Genomic DNA, 22,384 nt, shown 5'->3' with positions numbered 1-22,384 from the left:
CCGTATTCAGTTTTTGAGGGGTTTTCTTTAGTCTGATCTTATTTTTGCAACCACGCGAATGTGGATCCTCCAGTAAACATATTTATTTCCAATTCATAATGAACACACAAAATGCTAAAATGTCAAAAAGCTGCAGTACCTTGAATGTCCACTTGAGACTTCTTTCGGAGATTTTGAGGTGACTGTCGTAATTTGGCACTATATTAAAAAAAAACTGAATAAATAGAATTGAATTGAGTATATTTTCAGTGCAGCTCTGTTGCTTTTGTTTCACAGTCTTATCAAAATGACTTTGCAGGTGAGTTTGTGCCTCCCCTGGCTTTGACATGCCACAAACAACAGAGGCTGTATTCACACATCTGTGTCCCCCAGTGTCACGGACAGCTGTGCAAGCTGTTCTGCTCTGTCTGGTTCTGCAGTAGTTCACCTGCTCAAACACATGTGCGTGTGTGTGGTTTCTATCCTTCCTGTCTGACATACCAGGAATTTTATGCTGAACCTTCAGAACTGACAGCAGACAGCGCTGTAAACGTGATACGCTTTCAATATTACATTTGAGAGGTCACACTTCATCCTGTCATTGACAGCAGAGTGATCCCAAGGTCTGCCAATTTGCTAGTGTGTAAGTATACGTGCATGTGTGTGCATGCGGTCTAAGAATAGCTAAGGGATGCCTGCTTCCTCTGTCTTCCCTCAGCAGTGAGGAAGAATCTAACGTGACTCCCGGCTTCCATAGTGGTCCATCAAGCCATGACCCCAAAATGAGCTTCCTGGAAAACATTCACTGTCTACAGCGAGAGTGCATTTATCTTCAAGTCACCAAGCTTCTCAGTTCAAAGCAAAAATAGTTTTTCTCCCCAATAGAGCAGGATGACTTTCTAAAGGCCAGTAAAATAAAGCCCTTTGATGCTCTTTTTTAAAAAGAAAGAGAAACATGCCATAATAGTCCATCTTTAAAGCCTTGTAGGTAAAGTTCTGTACCAGAGGATAATGTAAATCTTACTAGTACTTTTAGATATTCAAAGTGCTGACGGCTTATCTCAGCAGGATGAAAAATAATTTGCCTGCAGTCCTTTTGAAAACATGTGAAACAAACGTGATAAGAATCAGCTTGTCGTGATGCTGCGGCAGTGTGTGAGGACAAACCAAGGTATTTTGCATATTTTGCACATTCTGACATTCTCGGTAGAGCAAGAAATCTGAATTTGTCGTTTTTTTAATGTGTCTGACAGACAGTCCATCTCTATCTTGGTAACAGGTGGAGTTCACCTTGTCTAAACAACTGAAGCAGCGCAGCCAGTGAAGTGCTTTCAAAATGCAATCAAAGGATTGTCTGGACTTTCTGCTTCTGTTTGGTTTGTGCTGTTTGCTAACCCCCACCCCCAGTCGTTCAATCTAAACTATAATCCAACCAGCAAATGCTTAGACTTTTTAGTGAAACTGTTTGTTTGAGCTCTGACTCTTAACTTTATAAAGCGGGCTGAATTTGCTGAACACATCTCTTTTCTCATTCTCATATTCTAAAAGTGCCGCAGTGGATTATCACTGAGATGAAAGGAAAAATTCCCCAGCTGAACCACACAGCTGCATTTTAATATATCGTAAAGACTTTGTCACCAAATATGACAGTTTGACATTATGAACACAGACTGAGACTGAGATTTATTCAGATGGAAATAATATTCGATCTATTATAGTACAGACTTTCCCTTTAAGAGCACCCACAGGCTCTTGGGTTTCCTTGCGACTAATAAGAAGGTGGCAAAAAGAGAAAACCGAACCCCCGGAGAAAATTTTACGACTTTTACGTCAATTGAAACTTGGCAACATAAAGATACAGACTTCCGCAGGAAAACCTTCAAAATAAAATTTTCCCACGCCGTATATATTAATAAATGAAACGCTGTGTCTTAGAATTTAGTGGAAATTCGTGATTTGAGTGGATTTCCACGTAGAATATCGCTATATCATGATAAATACGAGGCTGAATGACTATCAAAACACGAATAGTTTCTTTTTAAAATTTCAAATAAGATGCTTTCCGGTACGAATTCATTCCATCAGTCGAGCTTGATTATTAAACTTCAAGCTGTTTCGATTCGGAAAAGCGACTCGCCGCTCGAGTCGCAATCAGAGAGGAGAGAGGCACGACGGGAGAGAACAACCTGATCCAGCGGATGAAGTCAGTCTGAGCGCCCGGAGGAGGAACAGACACGCAGCCAAGCACGAGACATAAAAGAGCCGCTATTAACGAGAAACGCGCTCGGGTTTTGCAGTGAGATAAACGCGCTGGGATAAGAATATTCTGACTTTTATTTCACAGCAGAGTCCAGAGAATTACGCGCGACGCGCAAGTCCAAGGTGAACCAACTTTTACGCACGGACCTTTGGAGATGTGGGGCTCAAAATGTTACCATGAAGTTGCATCATTGTTACATTTAACTGCAGTTTTGGAGCGAGAACTTGCGATTTAATCAGTTTTACTGGATTTTTTTTTTCTTATCCAGAAAGTGGACGAATCGAACACCTTGGCACACGCGCACGAATCTTTTTATTTGCATATTTGGAGGACGTTATTTGGACTGTCTTTTGCATTACATGCTCATATAACAGAAACTGTGTAGCTGCATTTTTTGTTGTTTCCCAACACCCGGCGTTACGCACTTAGCGCACTGTAAGGTACCCTTGACGTCTCCCGAGTTTTCTAAAAAAGCGGTATGGACAGAGTCAGACGTCTAGCCTGCGCGTGAGTCACCGTGAGCAAACATTTGGACAAGCGGCGCTTGTAGGCAGTGACACATTTTGGGATATTTAACAGTGCGTGCTTTGCACCAGAGGTCAGCACACAACACCGGGAGGACGCTCGGTGCAGCCGGGGGATTGGACACCGAAGTGCTAAATGCCCAGCCGGTCGCTTGCGGCTCCTCTGGCTGGGCGGAAACATGAGGTCCTGGGTCCTGGTGCTGCTGCTGGCTGCGCTTTTGGCGGCCCGTCTCCGGCTCGGCAGCGCTGAGGTAAGACTGTGGGACTTGCTGGTAAATATTTACGAGAGGACACAGGTTAAGAATCAATATAGTCGCACTGTTGATTTAAGGATGATGGAGGTAGTAAGACCGAGGTGATCTGTCTTGAAAAGCAACCACAACAAAATTAATTTTGATTTAAGATTGGTATTTTATATTTGTAGCAAAACTTTTGTCCGCTTTTTTTTTATTTAAAGGCTTAAACATTATGTCTGCGTGGGAAAAATGGTTGGCTTTAGGGTCACCCGTGAGACATCCAGGACACACTGAGAAGCCTGCAAAAGGTCATGAGTTTGAAACCATTAGCACGTAGATGTTTTGGATGGGACTGGCAGGGATATCTTTCTTATTCTGATCGTTACTAACCTGAGAATACAGTTTTCCAAAGGTAGGATTTAATATCAGTGAAATAACAGTCAACACGGTTGTGAGTTCATGTTCAGACTCTGATATGTCACATAGTGAGCCAACTTGAATTCTTGACTTGTGAGTAAGTGTTTGACATATATTACTCCCTGAGGTGATTCTGCGAACGGTTGGTGGATGTTTCCTGTTACACATTATGGGCCAAGTAAAAGAGAAAATGTAAAGTTTGTGTGTTTATATGGGTGAACCTGTGCACGAGTCTGTTCAATAATCTCTGTGTGCCTCTGCAGCTTGTGCATTATCTGCTTCTCTCTCTGTCACGTTTTGAGAAAGTCATATTCCCGATGTATTGAGCGTAACAGTGCCACAGAGAGAGCGGGGAAGCCAGGTTGAGGGTGGGCCTTGGCTAGTGGCCCAGCATCAGGAGTTATACCAGTCTAAAGAGCTGGAGCCAAAATCCATCCATCAACATAGCTGTTGTTTTTGTTGTCATGACAAATACACCAAGGACCTCTGTCGCCACACCTTTAAAATCATCTTTCTATGGAATTGATTCTTTAAGGATTCCCATTTTTCCAGCTGCTATGTATATCTCTGCGAACAGAAATGCATAGTTGGCCAAATAAAGACTGTACATGTATAATTACAGTAAAAAAAAAAACCAAACATAATGTGTAAATACCTTATACATATGTAGTAGTTGTTTGGACTTGGTGTGGACCACTTTAGCACATAATCATGATCACAAGAATATTTAACCAGCTGGGACTTCCCCTTACGAGATGGTGCACAAGTGTTTCGCAGTGTCATTCATTTGTTTGCCTGGAGCCCTGGAAAAAAATAATTCACATCTAAATCACAAAAAAATGTTGGCACCTTCTAAACACCCCCGTGAGTGTTATTTGAGTAAGGTCAAGCTACATTTTTAGCTCTGCTTAAACTCAACGATTAAGTTGATACAAGAAATATAGTGTCACAGTTAACATGCCAAAAGATCTAGCCCAGTGTTGCATGAATGTCACACTTAGTCGTGTTAACACTTCTATTCAGGATAGCCTCCTACATGGTTAGCTCTGTCCAAGGCAACTCAGTACATGCATATATGCAGTATATACATTGTTTGCGTTGTAACACCGTCGAGGTGAATGAAAGTGTGACTAGACCTTAGTTGACCTGAAATTTTGTGTGATCTCCTTTTTACCAATCTTAGGTTCTCTTCCTCAAAACCACATCATCCTGTAAGGGTTGGAACTAACAAATGGAGTCTTCCTTTATACACTTAGAACATTTACTCTGAATAAACGAAGGCTTCAGTGTTGCACAGTTCACCTTTGACAGTGTGCTACTGCTTCAGAGGTTCAGTAACTTCACTGTGTTGAACCCAAGTATGGTGTGAGTTAGATTTGTGGCCCCTAGATTGTAGGCCAGCACACTTGGGTTAATTAGCATTATGAATTTACTTGTTAAGTCAGTGTATCTCTCAGTGTTTGGCCCACTCGTTGCAAAATGAAGTCTTTGGCTGTCTTAGTTTGGTCACATCTATTGGTGGAAAACACTTCAATCACACGGAGGTAATCCAGCTACATCGTGACATTGCAGGTTGATGTTATCAGTTAAACCCCAAATCTTTATTTTAATTTATGTGGCAAGAACTGTTTTTTCTGCCTGCTGTTAAAGGGTAATGCAGTCAAACTGTCACTTCTTTTGCATCATCATGCATCAAACAGGTACAAGTGTGAATGCACACACAGAGTTGTAACATTTCATTTTTAAAAAATCCATTTAAATGGAACTGGAGTCAAATACACAAAAGCCCCCACGCATCAGGTCAGACCTTAATTCTTTCATCTTCTGCTGTTCAAATCACAGATGCTGATTGGTGGCTGCTGAACAGGTTGTTGTCTGACTATTGTCTCTGCGGGCGAGCGGGGATGATTTGCTGCTGCTGCCTGTCGGCTTGATCCATTTTACATAAGAACAACAACTAATCTGCCAGGGATTTCATGGACTTTGTGTCCCGTGTAGCGGTGTGTGTATTTCTGTGGTGTGTGTGCACATCTGGATACGTGACCGGGCGTAGCTGTGTATGTGTTAGCGGACATATGTGCTTGTGTTTTTTTGTATTTGTGTGTACTGCAGAGGGGTTATGCCTCTGAGTGAGTGCATGTGTGTCAAATAGAAAAAGTGCAGTGGCACATAAGAGTATTTGTTTGTAAGCCTGTGCAGTTCATTTTTAGAGAAAAGTCAGTCTTATGTAATGCAGAATGAAAATGAAAAACAATGGAAATATTGTAGACTGTATATAAAAGATGGCAGTAGCCACTGCGATACCGCCGTTGTTTTGTGGGCTACCATTGGAGGGTCCAGCTCTAATATAGTTTAGTTTACTTTTGCAGTATTTTTTAATTTGGTGATGCTTTCTTAAGTTACAGTGTTTTGACCTCTCAGGGCCACCGTAATAATAATAATATATTGATCCCTGTGGGGAAATGCCTCTCTGCATTTCACACAGTGAAGCAATGGGCAGCCACCAATCTAGCACCCAGGGAGCAATGTGCAGGGACAGTACCTTACTCAGGGATAACTCAGGGTAGCCGTGCAGTGGATTTGAATCCCTGACCTTCTGATCATGGGGCCACTGCTCTACCTACTGAGCAATCCCATAAAGATAATAAAGAAGTTAATAAAATAGCAGTCAGGCTTTTACTTTGAAACAGGTTACTAGCCCCTTACATAGTGAAGACTTATCCTGAGTGGTTGAAGTCTATTATTATTTTTATTATTTTTTATCATTAATTCAACTCTATTTGGAGTGAAATGTTTGAAATTGCTTGGGCAAAACTGTCAGGCCAAAATCCAAACAAGACTGCTGAGACAAAGAGAAGCAGCAGCTCACAAGTGAGGAGCTGAGAGGAAAGACGATCTCTCAATTTTGTTTGACAAGTGACTAAATGGCTAATTAAGTTATTATTTCCACCTTTTGGTTACTGTGCAAATAATGTGTGTGTAGAACTCCCTTGAGTTTTCAGTGCGGTTTGATTAATTTATTACGCAACGTGCAAACACAAGATTCACTTAAAAGCCGCCAAATTATAGAAGTGGCACTTGCTGTAATGATCAGACTTGTGTAGCTGCAGCCACTTTGTTCACATCTCCTCCTCCTTCTTATTCTTCCCATCTCAGCTCATCTCTTCTCCCGCCCGTCCGCTCCCCCTTGTCCTCATGTTGGCTCCCCATCCATCATCCGTACCCTCATCTCTGCAGTCATGGTTGGATTGTGTGTGTGGGTGTGTGTGTTGGGTGGTGGTCATGATCTTTGTATTCAGCTTGTTTGTATATTTGTGCATAAGTGAGAGAGTTCCCACTGTTGTCTTCAAGTCTATCAGTTTATTTAGTAGTAAGTTGGCAGTCTGCCTCATCTTTGATAAAAGGAGGCATGTGTTGTGATACCACGGTGTGATTATGAGTCAGTAGTGACAGATATAGATTTGCTGTTATTTTGTGTTTATTTTTTTCCAGGGTCTGTGCTTCTGATTCCGTGTGTGTGTGTGTGTGTGTGTGTGTGTGTGTGTGTGTGAGAGAGCAGTCAGCTGGCCCCATAATTACATTCCATTACACTTCGCCTTTCTCCTCAAACATTCCATGCAAGCTCTTTGCCTTCCAGGCTTCCTCACAGGCCCCATGCAGTGTGTTATCACGAATGTGTGTATGACCTCCTCGCAGACCGTGACATCCTATATACGCTTATTTTAACCCATAAGCTCAGCCACACACACTCAGCAGAAAATAGATTTGTATAAGCCAGGATATTTAATTTATTGTGCTGAGCGATTTGAGCGATTTTCTGCTCAAACCACTGTTTTTAACTTGTCCTCTCATTCGTGTTCCTTATTTTTATAACCAGGGGGTTGTTGCATGTCCAAGTGAGAAACTATTCCCTGTCTCACTGCTCAGCTCTCTAATTTCTCTGTGAGTGTTTGTGCCTGCATGTGTTTGTGTGCATTTGCAATTAGCACTAGGGCTGTAATGAGAGCTTCTTGCATAGAGGAAACAGCCTGTGTGAGTGCAAGTTTGTGGCAGTGCTCGCTGGACAAATTTGGCAGACAGTTAAGTGGTTAAGCATCTGTACATAAACGGGAAAAGAGGGGGCGAGGTTGTGTGTGTAAGAGACTGTGAGTATGTGTATGTGTGTTTGCTTAACTAGGTCAGCCAGTGGCTCGTGAAGGTCATCCAGGTGTCCTGAGCCATCAACGCCCACAAAGCAGACAGAAGGAGAACAAGAACAGAAAGCTAGTCGGGGAAATGAACGTATAGGAGGCTATGAAATGATGATAAAAGAAATCATTCTGGATCAGACAGCGGATAGACTTTAAACAGGTGATCATCCTAAGGAAAACATTGATTTTAATTTTAATTCAGTTGTATTTATATAATGCCAAATCACAACATTAGTCACCTCAGGGAGCTTTATATTGTAAAGACCCTACAATAATACAGACAAAGCCCCCTTTATGAAGCACTTGGTGACAGTGGGAAGGAAAAACTCCTTTTTAACAGGAAGAAGCATGTTGCAGATCCCAGCTCAGAGAGGGAAGGGGTGAGGAGAAGGAGATGTTACACTGACTAATTTATTTATTCTTAGAGTGTATACAGTCATATCTGTCAGCTCATCTGAGAGACAGTGTTGGTATATTCATGACAAACGGGGAGTCTGTTTGGCAACAAAGAAGCAAACAAATAAAAACCACAGTGATCACTGAGCCTACTGTCATCAGGTAGTTTGAGAGGGAGCTAGGCCACTACACTGCCTCTTAGCTTTGTTTTGAAGCTTTAGAAAATCTTGTCCACTGATGGTAGGCTTGGATTTGGCTAATTGCAGGTTCAGCAGTCCAGCACGGCCTTACCTGGGAGGGTAGGGTTTCAATTGCTTGTTAGCTTGTACTCACTTATATTTAGCCTGCATGAAGCACATGTAAAACATGTAACGGCTAAGAAGGTGGAAGATGGAGATGGAAGGTTCTTTATTGTGATGGTAGATATGGACTGATTCTTGTGTGGTGCTCTTCTACTCTTTTATACAACGTCTCTCATAAACACACACAATCATATAAGGATTGCTTGTCTGTGTCCAAGTGCTTTCTATCAAACGTTCACACTCCGGTGAACAACTCAGGATTCAGTATCTTGCGTAAGGATACTTTAGCACGTTGACTGGAGGAGCCAGTCGAGCCACCAACCTTCTAATCAACAGATGAGCTGCTCTGCCTCTTCTAGATGTCTGCAGCATTAACATAGCTTTTCCAGACTTACAGCTTGCAAATCAAATATAATCAGAGTGAAGATCTGAATCTTTGCACTTGTGTGTGTGGAAAAACCTAACACGGGTGCTCCTAACAACATTAATGATGCTTCTGCTCAATTTAGGTGCAGAATTGTAACTGAAAATGGCTGCTTTGAAATGTAGAAAGGAATAAAGCAGAGAGGGTGCACACTGATGATGCCCCTCGAGTGCACCTCATCAGAAAGATCGGTTTACTGTTAAAATCACAAGAAACATCTCAAGTTTGGCGACCTTTGCATTTGCGAATAAGCTTCACAAAACCATAGGAGACACGTTGAGCAATTGGACAGTAAATCTAAAGACACAAGTCTGGTTTTACATAAAACTCATCTGACTAGCTGTGTCAGGAGAGATCCTGATCGTGATGACTGCTGCAGTTGAAGTGTTCACGGGAGATAAAACGGATAATATAAACACGTTTACGGCCACACATTTTTTCATCATCATTAAAGAGACCGTATCTACTTCGCTGCTTTCATTTTCCCGTCTCTCTCTGAGAGTTATCCACATGATCGTAACACTGCCTGATTTGTTTTGGCATTTTTCTGGCATGTGACACTATGAAGTGTTATTCCAACTGCTTGGAGATAGCTCAACTTATAAACCAGCCACAGCAAAATGTGCCAATGACTTTTGAGTCATCCGCCTTTGATCTCGATAAAGAAACCACAAGGGTCTGCCCTTAAAAACAGCGACGCTGAATCCATAATGAAATCGTGCAGTACTTTTCATTAAAACTTCATTCATTAATACATGACTTCTCTCTCTCTCTATTTTTTTATTTTTTTCGAGTAATAATGAGATTTCTTGCATAACTTAAAGGATATTTTTCATTCCTTTTTGTGTTGTTTTACAACACAAACTTCATGGTTTAGGCTGGTGGACTGCAACTGAACTAAAAGAACAAAAATGGTCAGGATTGATTCAGAGAAAAGGGGAAAAAGTCCTTGTGGGTAAACGGCCAAGGAGGGAGCAACAAACACCAATCACAACCATCATTTCCTTTGATGGAGGAAGCGAAAGTGGAGCAAATTTCAACTGGAGATCAAGGACTGAGATATTGTACGCCAGCCCTCGTGTCTCTCAATCCGCCAGCGCACAATTCTGTCTAGTTGTGTAACTGTTGTGATACATTTGCAACTGTCTTCTGCTGTTTCATGCACGTCGATCCTCTTCCTCATTTCGCATTGTGAAAAATAATCACCCAAATTAATCGAAGATCCGAACTCTTTAAAACACAGCGAGCCCGTGTATTCATGGTGTATATGTGTGGTGCTGTTTTCCCATGAATGCATTCTTTCCTCTACAAAGAGGACACTCCCTGCCTCCTGTGTAAAATAATAACTGTGCCACAGTTCAGGGTCAGGCTCTTGGACTTGAAACCCAGACTAGACCTGCATTTCCTTCCCAAACAAGACATGCAGCTAATTGCAATTCAAGATTGACCTTAGCCCTCAAACAGCCAATATAGTTCTTGTGCTGGTGTTGGAGTCGTGCAGGTTTTGTGACAAGGCATTTGACACCAGCTTTGTTTCACTAGCAAAATATCCACGCTGCTAATTGAGAAGGAAAAAAAGGGCAGTTTAGGTGTGACTTGCAGAGCTATCTCCTGATAGGCAAACATGCAAAGTGAGAAAAAACTGCCTTAAAGCAGATATCATAGTTTGTTTACAGATCCTGGGGAGTACTTCTTTATATAACTTTATATGAACATATGAAGCACCATTTCCCTTACTTAAACATGCCTCAACCTTTAGCAAAGTATGTGACAAGAAGGACGATGTATTTGGTGTGGAAGTCCTGATTTGGGACACACATCAGTTAAGTTTCCCATGATGCACTGAGTGTTTCTTCTTGACTCACCTCTTTTCATTCTCCGTGAGTTTATACACTACTCTGCATTTAGTCATTAGTTTTTTATCATTCATTTCTGGCTCTCTTCCACATGGTTCTGCCAGAGGTTTCTTCCTGTTAAAAGAGATTTTTTCCTTCCCACTGTCACAAGGTGCCTGCTCACTCTGGGGTTATCTGTTGTTGGGGTTTCGTCTCTGTTTTGGGTATTGAATTGAACAGGATGCAATGTCACTTTGATTAGCGGCTTGGTAATCTTGCGTATCAAAGTCACTTTGAGAAAGATGCTGAAATTCAAAAACCTCCATGTATCCATGTGTGTTCTATTTGCCGTAGGGCTTACCTCACAATAGAAGTTGTTTCCAAGCAAATTATTATGATTTACTACAAATGCTTGTGTTTGTCTCAACAGGGCGATCCACTCCCTTCATCTCTGGTCGACCTGGTGAGAGGAACTCTCCCATCTCCTCTGTGGAAGACCTGAAGCTACTTCTGCAGGAGGAGACCGATGCAATAGGTACTAATGACCACAACGCACACATGCACACACGCACACACGCACATATACAGAAAGTAATAAGACTGACGTGGAGGAGGTAAGCATTTGGGTGTACCCACAGAACAGTTTGATGACAAGAGGAAAGATGGGAGGAGAGAGTAGCAGTGACCTTGTGTGTTTGACAAACTGAAAGGAGAGAGAGAGAGAGAGAGAGAGAGAGAGAGAGAGAGAGAGAGAGAGAGAAAGAAAAGCCTTCAACACAAGGTCACTACATTGTTCTCCTGCTCTGGATTCCTCTCTTGGTTTTGAGTTATGGATGTTTGTATAACAGGCACAGACCTCCCCCCGCTATGCCTGCACCCTCAAACAGAGTCCAAACTAAGTTGTCCACAAATGCGCACCAGCGGGTGATTAAAAAATTAATTATAGTCTTACCCTTTAGAGGACTCAAGTCACAGATACATATATTAATAGACAGACTTTTGATCATAATGCATAAATAAAACAGTGACATAACGTCAACCACAGAGAGGAACCAGCAATGGGAAGGATGCTCAGAAACAGGACACGAGGAAGTGACTCAAAGTTTGTTTTTATGGCAGATCAAACTATTTTTTCCCTTTTTTGGCTGAAGCCAGTTATTTTTTGAGTTTTAGTTTTATCAAGATTCTGAGATGACAAAGTACGAATGACTCATTTTACTGCCTTTTTTTCTTCTTTTTTTAAGCAATGCCAATGTTCAAATTTAATTGTTCAGCATCTTAAATTCTATCATGACTCAGTGGATGTTGGAACTCTGCTTCAGGTCTATCTTATTTAAGTTTGCTTTGTTCCAAACTTGAATCACTGAATTTTTCTCTGGTACTACTGAATGGTTAACGTTTGGGCTTTTCCCTGCACAAATAGGTTACAAAAGTTGTTTGACAGCTGTACTTTGTATTTAGTGCAAATTATCCATTAAACTTTTATTGTGTATTGATAAATACAATACACAATAATAAACAATAATGCTGTGTTTAAAATCAATGAGGCAAAGAGTTGAACAGTTGAAGAGTTGACTGCTTTATGATGTGAAACTGGTGTAAACACCATCATGTGAAATGCTATTGTTACCATTCTTTTTGTTAGCTAAAATGCTAGCAAAGCTAGTACTGTTACTGTTAGCATTTAGGCACATGTTCATTAGCATTATGCTATGCTCAGAAATATATTTTTCTCAGTTTTGCATTTTCCATTTTCTCTGCAGAAGAGTTTCTTGTTATCGCTGTGTAAATATATGTACTCACTTTAATAAAAACATGAAAGTCTTGGCCCTCAGAAAGAGATTTAACATGAAATAAAATGCTATCAGAATTAGCAGAATGAGCTACACAGCCTGCTGATTAGCCGGCTAGCAAAAATTAAATGAGTCAGATATTAATATATGAATGAGGACGACAAGATTCAGCTCTCCAATCCAATTAGAAACAGACAAATATTCAGATAAAATGAGAAATTAGCCTCTGAGAACCTAACGATTTGCTCTCTGTCTGAACCAGGCAATTAATTTGTGCTGCCAAATAGCACTTCATACATTAATGTACTGCACGTAGACACACGGAGTAGCCACATGCAATCTATACCCAGGGATATAATTAGGGCTTAGAGGGTAGAGTGTGAAATGACGACATATGTGAGAGTGCAAACATACGCTCACAGTTCCATGCATGAGCTATATTTAACTGCTCATATCTCGCCTCAACAGTATTCTTGACAGCAGCGAGACAAATTGTAGCAGAAAATAGCCTAATTGTTTTAGTGGAGGAAAAAAATGGCTTCCTTTGTGTAGTGAACAATGAGTTTAGCTAAAAACTGCCCTAACGGACTTGCATGTTACAGGGTTTCTGTTGCCTGTGAAAGTGCTTGCTTAATTTTACCCAAGACTGCTATTAAGTTCACTGCTAACTTTCATCCTTTGATCCCCTCTCCTTTCTTCTTTTGCAGAAGAGGAAGAGGACGTGCATGATATTATCCCAAAAGGCACCCATGGTCGCTACATTAGAAGTCTTGGTAAGTTTCTGCATCTACCTTTTATCCCTCAAAATCATTTATTTATTTATTTTTATTTTTTTTAACCTCGTATGCTAGTTCTACTATAACTCACAAATTCATCCATGCCTTTGCCTCTCTTCTCTCCTAACAGTGGAGGCGCAGCCAGCCCAGCAGGCGGCCTGTAAAGTGCGAACAGAGGTGATGGAAGTAACGAGGTCTATGCTAGATCGCCGCAATGCCAACTTCTTATTGTGGCCGCCATGTGTGGAGGTGCAGCGGTGTTCAGGTTGCTGCAACAGTCCACGGATGGAGTGTGTCCCTATAGTCACCTCCACCAGATACCTACAGGTATGCAGATCATGCAGCTCCCATTAATGACTTCAGGGAGTAACTGAGAGTCACAAGTGGTTAATATTGTCTAATATATGGTTTTGGATGCACATTTACAGAATTATATAACATATTAGCCAGTTTAAAGGAGTACAAAGGCTAAAAGCTAGCCTAAGGTCTGAGTTGTGATTTTTATTTGATTGCCTGAAGTGACTTAGACTGACATTGTTAATTTATTTGCAACCTGAGTCTATGCATGACGCTTAAAGAACAGGTAAATCAACATTTTTTTCTTTTTAAAAAGAGAAAACAAGTCTTGACTAGGATCCATCAAATAGCCTGGAAATGCTAACGTGTCTGAAAGTGTCAACAGCAATTAGAGCTCTTTGCTACTCATTCAAAAACTTCCTCATTAAAAATACAGAGATAATTTCACAGTTTAGTTCTGTATTTCTGATTTTTTTAAAATCACAATCAGTTGTGCTAATTTTGTGATCTTTTTCCACCTTTTTTATGCCAGGTGATAAAGATTCAGTACATTAACAAGAAGCCCCATTATGAAAAACCCATCATCCCAGTGGAAGATCACGTCAGCTGCAGGTGCCAGAGCCTGTCCTCCTTTTCCTCCTCATCTGTTCCCTCTAACCCCATTCCTCCTCCACCTCCCCCACAACAGCCGCCACTGTCCTCCCACGTTCCCCGGCTCGTTCAGCCCCCTTCACCCAAGACTCAGACCTCCAAGGCTGACCTCCATCGCCACGATGACCTAAAGTACAACCAGCAGCATTACGGTCCTGAAGAGCGTGAGCCGGCGGTGAGGCAGTGGCAGCATGGCAGTTACACCCAGCTTGTACACTGGACCCAGCCCAGGGTGCATCAGATACCCCAGCCTGGGTTGCCCAGGCCGGTCAGCAGCTGGCCATCTGAAGCGAGGGCGGAGCACAGTGTCATGGGAAGTACACAGCAAGTGGGGCACGGTAGTGGGTTTGAAGGGAGCAGGGAGGAAAGTGGTGTGCATACATCACACAGTGGGGGCCAAGTGCATCATCCCGATCACGCAAAGAGGCAGCAACAGTTATTAGAGCATCAGCAAAGGCATCAGCATCATCAGCATCATCATCATCATCATCATCATCAGTCACATTATCCACAGCAGTACAACCACGGAGCAACGGAGGACCGAGAGCTGAGAACGCAGTATCGCCTCGACACTCCCCAGTCAGACAGTGCCTCACCCCCTGCCAGCCAAACCGAGCCACCCAAATTTGAAGAAACCTCCACCCTTCCATTAACAACCATTCAGAAAGACTTTGTGACCAGCCAAAAAAGTATAGAGGTCACAAATCACAAACAGGCTGAGACTGAAACAGCCAGTCAAAAAGAAGGGAACGAGAGGGAGGAAAGTGGCTCAGCTAACAGCGGGGACTCGGCCACCACAGAGCTGGCCAATCAGGGGAAGAAAAAAGACTCTAATGTGACCGGTGAGGACGGTCGCTTAACAGAGGCAGAAAGGAGGCAGAAACTTCTGGAGCTGGTACAGAGAGAACCGAGTGAGCAGACTCATCTACATCCGCTTCATCCTCACCAGAGACCAAAGCCAACTACATTTAAAACAGGTACTGTTCAAATATGTGTGTGTGTGTGTGTGTGTGTGTGTGTGTGTGTGTGTGTGTGTGTGTGTGTGTGTGTGTGTGTGTGTGTGTGTGTGTGTGTCTGTGTATAAACAGCATTTTTGAAAACTGAATTAAAAAACCAAATTGTTTTTTTAATACATTTTTAAGTGGAAGGTGTGAAAAGCAAACTCACTGCTGGACAGATTTTTGGATACACACCACCACCCTGGATGTGTGGATTGTACTCAGTGTTAACAATCATTTTAGTTTTTACTGGAAAGACATATCTTGGTGGCCAGTGCTCTGTTTTTTCATATTTCGCACCTTTAAGGAACGTGGTCAGGATCCACATTAAAATCTAGCCGGCTCTTTCTTTACTCGTGTTCCACTGCTCCAGCAAGTTGCATGCAATTTGACAGTCAAGCAAACAAATGCCACCTGTCACACAACTCCACTGTAAGTTTTACCTCGTGCGCGTTCCCAGGCAGGAAGCAGCTCAGAGTACATGTATGACTGAACAACATGGCCACATGTGTCCTGCCATTCTTCCTCAATCCCCTGAGAGCTCTGCAGTCAGAAGGCTGAACTTCTGACTGTGGGAAAACCTGCAGGCAGCCACAGGCTTTGTTACACAGGCTTCAAAGTTATCTGGTGCCCTGCAGGGTACAATTGGAGCCACTGCACAATTTCTATACCATGTGTTAATTCTTTGCTTCACTTACTTGTGCAAGAAAAGGTTCTGTGTTCAAACTTGGCCAAACAACTGCAGAAAAAAGTTGACTCATTCTGTTTCTACTGCCTGTTTTATCTCTTCCAGCTTCCTCTACGGCGGCTCCCATTTCGCCTTCAGCCCGTAAAGCTCCGTTTCGTCCCGCTTCACCACGCCGCAGGAGGAAGAACCGCAAACGCATCAGCAAAGCAGCCATTAGAGCTATGATCATGTAAACCTGCGAGGTAAGATCAAGGAGACAGACAGGGTTAAGGGTTAAGAGAGAGGTGAATATAAAGCTTTGTAGAAGGGACAATATTGTTTAACGTGAGGGTGGTAATCTGTGCACTGGTACTTGGAAGTCTTAAATGGAAGCTGAATGGATGCTGGGATCGCTGATAAAATAATTGAGCCATTGTCTGTGAAGGTTCTCAGTCATCCAGGTCATCGTAGTCTAAGGAGCTTGGAAAGAAAAGCGTCTGGACTTCTTTAAATGGCTTGAAGACATTTCACCTCTCATCCGAGAAGCTTCTTCGGTTCTAGGGTCAAATGGTGGAGAGACCCAGATTTAACCCCTGTGGGAGTATCCCCCCTTAGCTCATGTGATTAGGTAGAGGATCATTAGGGGGTCCTATTCCCCCTCCTGGGGGAATACTCCCACAGGGGTTAAATCTGGGTCTCTCCACCATTTGACCCTAGAACTGAAGAAGCTTCTCGGATGAAACGTGAAACGTCTTCAAGACTAATTGAGCCATTATTTTAATTACTAGTGTTAATATTTTGTTCGATAAAACGCTAAATGTAAAAATTCTGAAATCCATCTGCCACTGCTGGGTTCTGTCAGTAATTAGTAATACAGGAATTTGTCCATATTTAGTCTTCAGAGTTTTGTGGCAGACAGCATTTAAATTCAAGATTCAAGATTCAAGTATTACATTTCGCTGCGTGTTATACTTGTATAACTATGCATGTGACGAATAAAGAATCTTGAATCAGCAGCAGGCTTCAAAAGCTAATACGCAGAAACAACAAAACATAAATTTGGTAAAAGTAAGGGCAAACCTATTATGTAGGGATATGCAACATACCCTGTAACCCAAGGGTTATTAGGTAAATATTATATCAGTGTAGACAAAAAGCTGACAGTGAACGTATGTGACTTATCCGACTTTTCTTTTGCCTTTCTAACAGGAAGATTTCAGCCAGAAACATTGCTCCAAAGGAATGTGGAAACACCAGAAGAATGGGTTTCTTAAACGTTGGACAGTCCGGACTGTGTGGACAGAGCTGAGGGTGCAAACAGTGCTGCTGTTTTCAATGGACGGCTTCACACGGAGTCACCTGCTCCAGAGATGCCGCGGCCCATCCAGCGTTAAGGATTTTATAAAAGTGCAATCATATGAACTCTGTGGACCAGAGGGTGTTTGACACACTGGATTTTATTTGGTTGAACCACAAGTCCAGCTGATCTGGACTGATGAGTGGAAGTGTGTGAGGTGCTGAAACAGAGTCGACTCTTTTTGCAGTTTGCAGCCATTGATTGGCGACTGTAACACCTTTCACTTCAACTTTGTGGTTCATCAGATGGAGAACCCGACTTGGACTTGGAAGTTAAGTGTTTGGGTCTCGATTTGAGACTGGAGACGTGGAGAACTGGATTTTTACACTGGGGTGATAACTGGAAACTGCAGAGTGCAGCTCAGGCCTCAATGCCAAACCTTACTCTTATCCTAAAATGTCTAAAGTTATCTAACACTGGAGTAGCCGTACACTGACCATACAACACTGACTTTAGAGAAGTGCTCTACCGTGTACTGTAGCTAAATATACTGGAAAATATCGATAACCTGCTCATTTTGTACTACTGCCAGATCAAAATGGAATGGAATAACAGCTAAATGCCTGCTTAGATAACCTGCTATGAATATCCACATTAAAGCAAGTCTTAAAGACCTGGCCTGTTAGAGATCGCTGTGAGCCAGTTATAGCCAACACTGTATTGTATAAATGCTTTTAGAAAATGATCTCCACGGGGAAAAAAAGAAAAACTTTATTTCTTAACTTATTTAAAAAAAGGGGGGATGTGAAATCCTCTGGTTCTCAAGTGTAATTATTGTTGTTTCAGATTATAATTATTGGTTGTACAACTGTTACTGTAATGAATGTTATTTTTAATATAAAATAAAAATATTGAATGAATATTTTGTTTTCACTTGACTGTTCATGCATGCATGAGTCTCTAAATGGAGGTGAACGCATGCCTAATACAAGTGCACGTTCACGTGCATGTTCAGCTGTGTGCATGCGCCAATAAATCAGACCGAACCGATAATCCTCACCCTATGACTGCACGTCCTGCAGCTCTGTCATGCAAAGCAAGGTAGGGGTCAGCAGAAATGTCTGGTTGCTATAGCAACTCATGGACGGCCATGTCAACAGAGGAGTATCGTATGGTGAAAGAGAGACGAGGGAGGGAGGGTGTCAGTGCAGGAATGGCCAGAAGATGAATGACAAGGGAGGGAGCGGGTGAGGGCTCAGCTGGGGGTGGAGTGGAGCAGAAATGGCATCCGAGAAAAAACAAGAAGAGAGAAGGAGCTGGAATGCAAACAGAAAAAAACAATCAACTCATTGAAATATACAGTTGTGAAACTATAGCAAGTAGAGACAGCAACATGGAAACTCGTTATAAAGATGATTTAAGAAAGAGAAGCAGTTTAAATGTCATTCTCTTGTGTAACGGGGGTTTCCCCCTGCAAAGCTAATTTGGTCAGCAGATTCTCTTCTTTAAGGACGATGACTCAGCATGTCCTTTACCAGGACCTGACATGTATAAACACTTCATAATAGCTCACATGTGGCAAATTTGCCTTGGAGATAGGCTGCAAATCTAAGCTTGAAGATTACTGTGCTTAGCTATATTTAGTATAGTAACAAACAAGATATTGCATGTTTTTTTTTTTGTAAAATCATAGGAGAAAGGCTGAAGAGTCTTTCCACTTTCTCTAGAACATTCCCACATAAACCAGAGGGTGTACCTCGGTCATTGTAACCAGGAAAGTTCTTAATTGAATTCCAACACAAAGGCCCACTTCCAGACTGGCCCCTACATACCTCCCACTCAATCATGTAGTGTAACTCTGTGGTTTCACACTTGTAGCTCTGGAGGGTCTCTTAGGTAAGGAGCAGGGTGAAACAACACAAGACTTCACTTTCTCTGACAGAAACAGAAACTCAGTCAGTGTTTCCTACAGTATTATAAAACTAGAAGATGGATCTTCATTGATCTAAGCGAAAAAACATCTGTTCAGTTTCACTTTCATTCTCACATGTTCACCTTCCTTACTGTTTCGTAGCAATCCTTATAAGAACAGCAAACATTGCTGTGTGTATTTAAATATATTTCAAATTCAAATTCAAATTCAAATTTTATTTGTCACACACACACACAACCATACACAGTATGACATGGGGGTGAAATGCTTGTAGCTGTACAATGCCCGACCATTAAATGACAGAAGAAAGTTTTACAATATTTACAATTTACAGTTTACTACAGAATTTACAAATTAACTTAGGAATTTACAGTAAAGAATGTGCAAATAGCAGAAGAGATTATAAAGATAAGGATTATAAATTATAGGAATTATAGGATTATAGGAAATGTGTGGTGGTGCGTGTGGTGACGTGTGTGAGAGTCCAGTCTTATAGTGACGTGTGTGGGGAGTCCAGTCCTACACCTGGTTCAGGGCCCGAATAGCCTGGGGGAAGAAGCTCCTCCTCATTCTCTCTGTTTTGGCCTTAAGGGAGCAGAAGCGCTTCCCAGACCTCAACAGTGAGAAGAGTCCATTGTTGGGATGGGAGAGGTCCATCATAATCTTCCTAGCTTTGGACTTGCACCGCTTGGTGTAGATGGACAGCAGGTCAGGAAGCTCTGATTGAATGATGCGTTCTGCCGAGCGCACCACCCTTTGCAGATCTCGTCTGTCCTGCTTGGTGCTGTTCCCAAACCAGGTGCAGATGTTTGCCGCCAGGACGCTCTCGATGGTGCAGGAGTAGAAGTTCTTGAGCACCTTCAGTGGCAGATGGAAGTCTCTAAGTCTTCTGAGGAAGAAGAGACGCTGACGGGCTTTCTTAACCAGGGTGTTGATGTGGCAGGACCATGACAGGTCCTGAGTGATGTGGACACCCAGGTATCGGAAACTGTCCACTCTCTCCACTGGCGTGCCACTGATGATGAGGGGTTTGTAATTCCTCGCCTGCTTTGTAGTGAAGTCCGCGATCAGCTCCTTAGATGCTGCATTTAATGCAGCATCAAATGTTCCTCCTTACTCCTTTGTGTAATAAGGAACAGAAGCACCATGCCGATCAACTGAGATTTGCCAGAACACCCAACTTTGCTAGTCTGTTACTGGTGCCCTATTCTCTTCACAGAGAGAGAAGAAAGCGCTTGAAGGTGCTGTGGCGAATTTTATGATGGTGCCTGCAAAAGATCTGGAATGACCAGTTATGCAGTGCTATCCAAAGATACCCTGAGCGCTGTTAGTTATGTTGAATCCTGAGACGCTGTGCTGGTGTAGTGGCCTTGGGTTTTTTCTTTTGTTTGTGTGTGTGTTTTTTTGTTTTTTTTTTTACAATGGGTGGCCTCATGTGACCAGAGTGCTCAAGTAGTTTTAAAGTCCAGTTAAAGGCATTTATTTTCCCCCAGTCTGAATCGTCTGGGACATTATGTGTTGGTGTATCTTGCACCACCCAAATAGCATCCAAGAGCCCCCTGATCACTAGAGTAAAATCAGTCATGTGAGATGAGGAGAGAGCAATGGTCTGTGGTCACCACCTGTACCGCCTCTTGTTTTTGTTAATTGATTGATGGACTTATGCTTCTTAATTGGCCAGGTTCGCTTAAGATTTATAAGCAGTGGACAAAAACCAGGTGTTACACCTTCAAAGAACATCATTAGTAAACAGCCACCAAATCAATAAAGACTCGGGCTTTATAACTCACTCCCATTCAAGGCTAGTAGGTTACTTAATGTGGCAGATATGCCATGTAAATGTGGAGGAGTGAGGAGGTGTAGGGCCTTGTTTGGATGTGGGCCATAGACAGCAAAGGCTGCACTGGCATGTTTGTTCCTCGACTGAGACGAGTAAAATGAAGACAATGGTTTTTCTGAGAAACAGATAAGGAGTTATGGATGCTGATGTTCTCCCATCCACCCTTCATGCTCAAAAACAACCTGTGAGAACAAGCAAACAAAATAACAAAGCAGAAAAAAAATGCGGCTCAAGCACACATAAATAAGAAGGTGCACGGTGCCATTATTTATGTGCTAATACTCCTTCATTCTTACAAATTCAGACAAACATGTTGTGAACTATGGCTTGGCAACAAATAAAGTCTTATAATGCTCAGAAATCAGTCATGTTGGTTATAAAGTTTACTCTTTTCTTGCAGGATAATACTTGCGTTGGGTTGCACTTTGATATTAATTGACATAATGTGGACTCTAACTTTTATCGGCTGTCACTCTACTTTCCAAGGTAATTGCTCTGTTCTCGGAGTACAGTGGCAGAAAATCAATAGTGGGAGCAGCAAAAGCAGTCAGACAGTTAGAAAGGGCACCAAGATGCCATGCTCTCAAAGTTTGTAATTTCACTTGGTGAGTACTATGATATTGTTAGTGACAGGAATGAAAATAAGCCCTGTGCTCTAATAGGCAAGACTCGTCCTTTAGACTCATTGATTACCTCTCATTCTCCTGTCCTGAGGTGATCTTTAATGGACAACAGTTTCTCAGTGATTTTGCTGACAGCACTCTTTCAACACCCGCTGGATGGTGTCAAGAAAAGACATGGTCATCAGGATAAAATTCAGTTTTCTTTTTTTTTTCTTAGTTCCTCTAAAGTTCCCATTTTTTAATGACTTTCCCCAAACTACATACATTTACTTCACCTCTTCTTTCTTCTAAAACATGACATTTCCAGTTTTGTTGTAATGATTTAGTTCTGTTCTCTTCTCAAAGTCATGACCCCGTGGTTTGGTCCAGCAGCCAACAGGCATCTAGGTGCGATGTTGTGTGGTGGAGAGAACCAGTGAGGGTGAGCCAAAGTTCAGCCGGGTCACCGGGGCCAGATAGACTCTCTGCTGCCGGTGCGCTCCGATGTGTGTACGCACACGCAGGACCGGGCATGTGCGCGTGGCCGCCTGCCATGCCTGCGGTGTCCCTCTGACGACTGTGTGTGACTATGTTCATGTGTTGTGAAACAAATGGAGAGTGTGTCTCCTCGTACGTTGTCCCCATGCTAGCGGCTTAATGAGCTGGTAGCTGGCAGCCAATCACGGTCACCGGCAACCTCCGAGGTCGCACCAAGGCGTCGTGTGTAAACAGCGCAGCGGTCACTCCCACGTTTGACACACTCCTGACAAGATGCGCGCACGCACACACACACTTTATCTAGAGGTCACGGTGGTTAGGGCACAGTTTTAGCAGAAACATGCACATGCACATGCACAGATGATTACATGCAGACAGTATACACATGAGTAGACACACCTTCCTGACGCACCACTATGTGTGTTTGCGTTGTGTGCGCCATTACTGTATCTGAGGCGAGAAGGGACAC

General features: G+C 42.4%; 1 protein-coding gene across 1 annotated transcript; it reads left to right on the top strand.

Moving 5' to 3' along the window:
* The first annotated feature begins 2,110 nt into the window (after positions 1-2,110).
* On the top strand, positions 2,111-17,962 carry LOC309707805 (uncharacterized protein). The gene is made up of 7 exons (XM_082535352.1): positions 2,111-3,014; positions 10,994-11,098; positions 13,064-13,129; positions 13,263-13,459; positions 13,962-15,057; positions 15,872-16,008; positions 16,955-17,962. Exons 4-6 carry the CDS (start codon positions 13,313-13,315, stop codon positions 15,997-15,999), a joined length of 1,371 nt encoding a protein of 456 aa, XP_082391478.1. The 5' UTR covers positions 2,111-3,014; positions 10,994-11,098; positions 13,064-13,129; positions 13,263-13,312; the 3' UTR covers positions 16,000-16,008; positions 16,955-17,962.
* Positions 17,963-22,384: the final 4,422 nt, after the last annotated feature.

Source organism: Aulonocara stuartgranti, assembly GCF_965226115.1.
Source record: "Aulonocara stuartgranti genome assembly, chromosome: 6".
NCBI lineage: Eukaryota > Metazoa > Chordata > Actinopteri > Cichliformes > Cichlidae > Aulonocara > Aulonocara stuartgranti.
The sequence above is the reverse complement of the archived record's forward strand: the minus strand, read 5'-3'. Positions and strand labels throughout refer to the sequence as shown.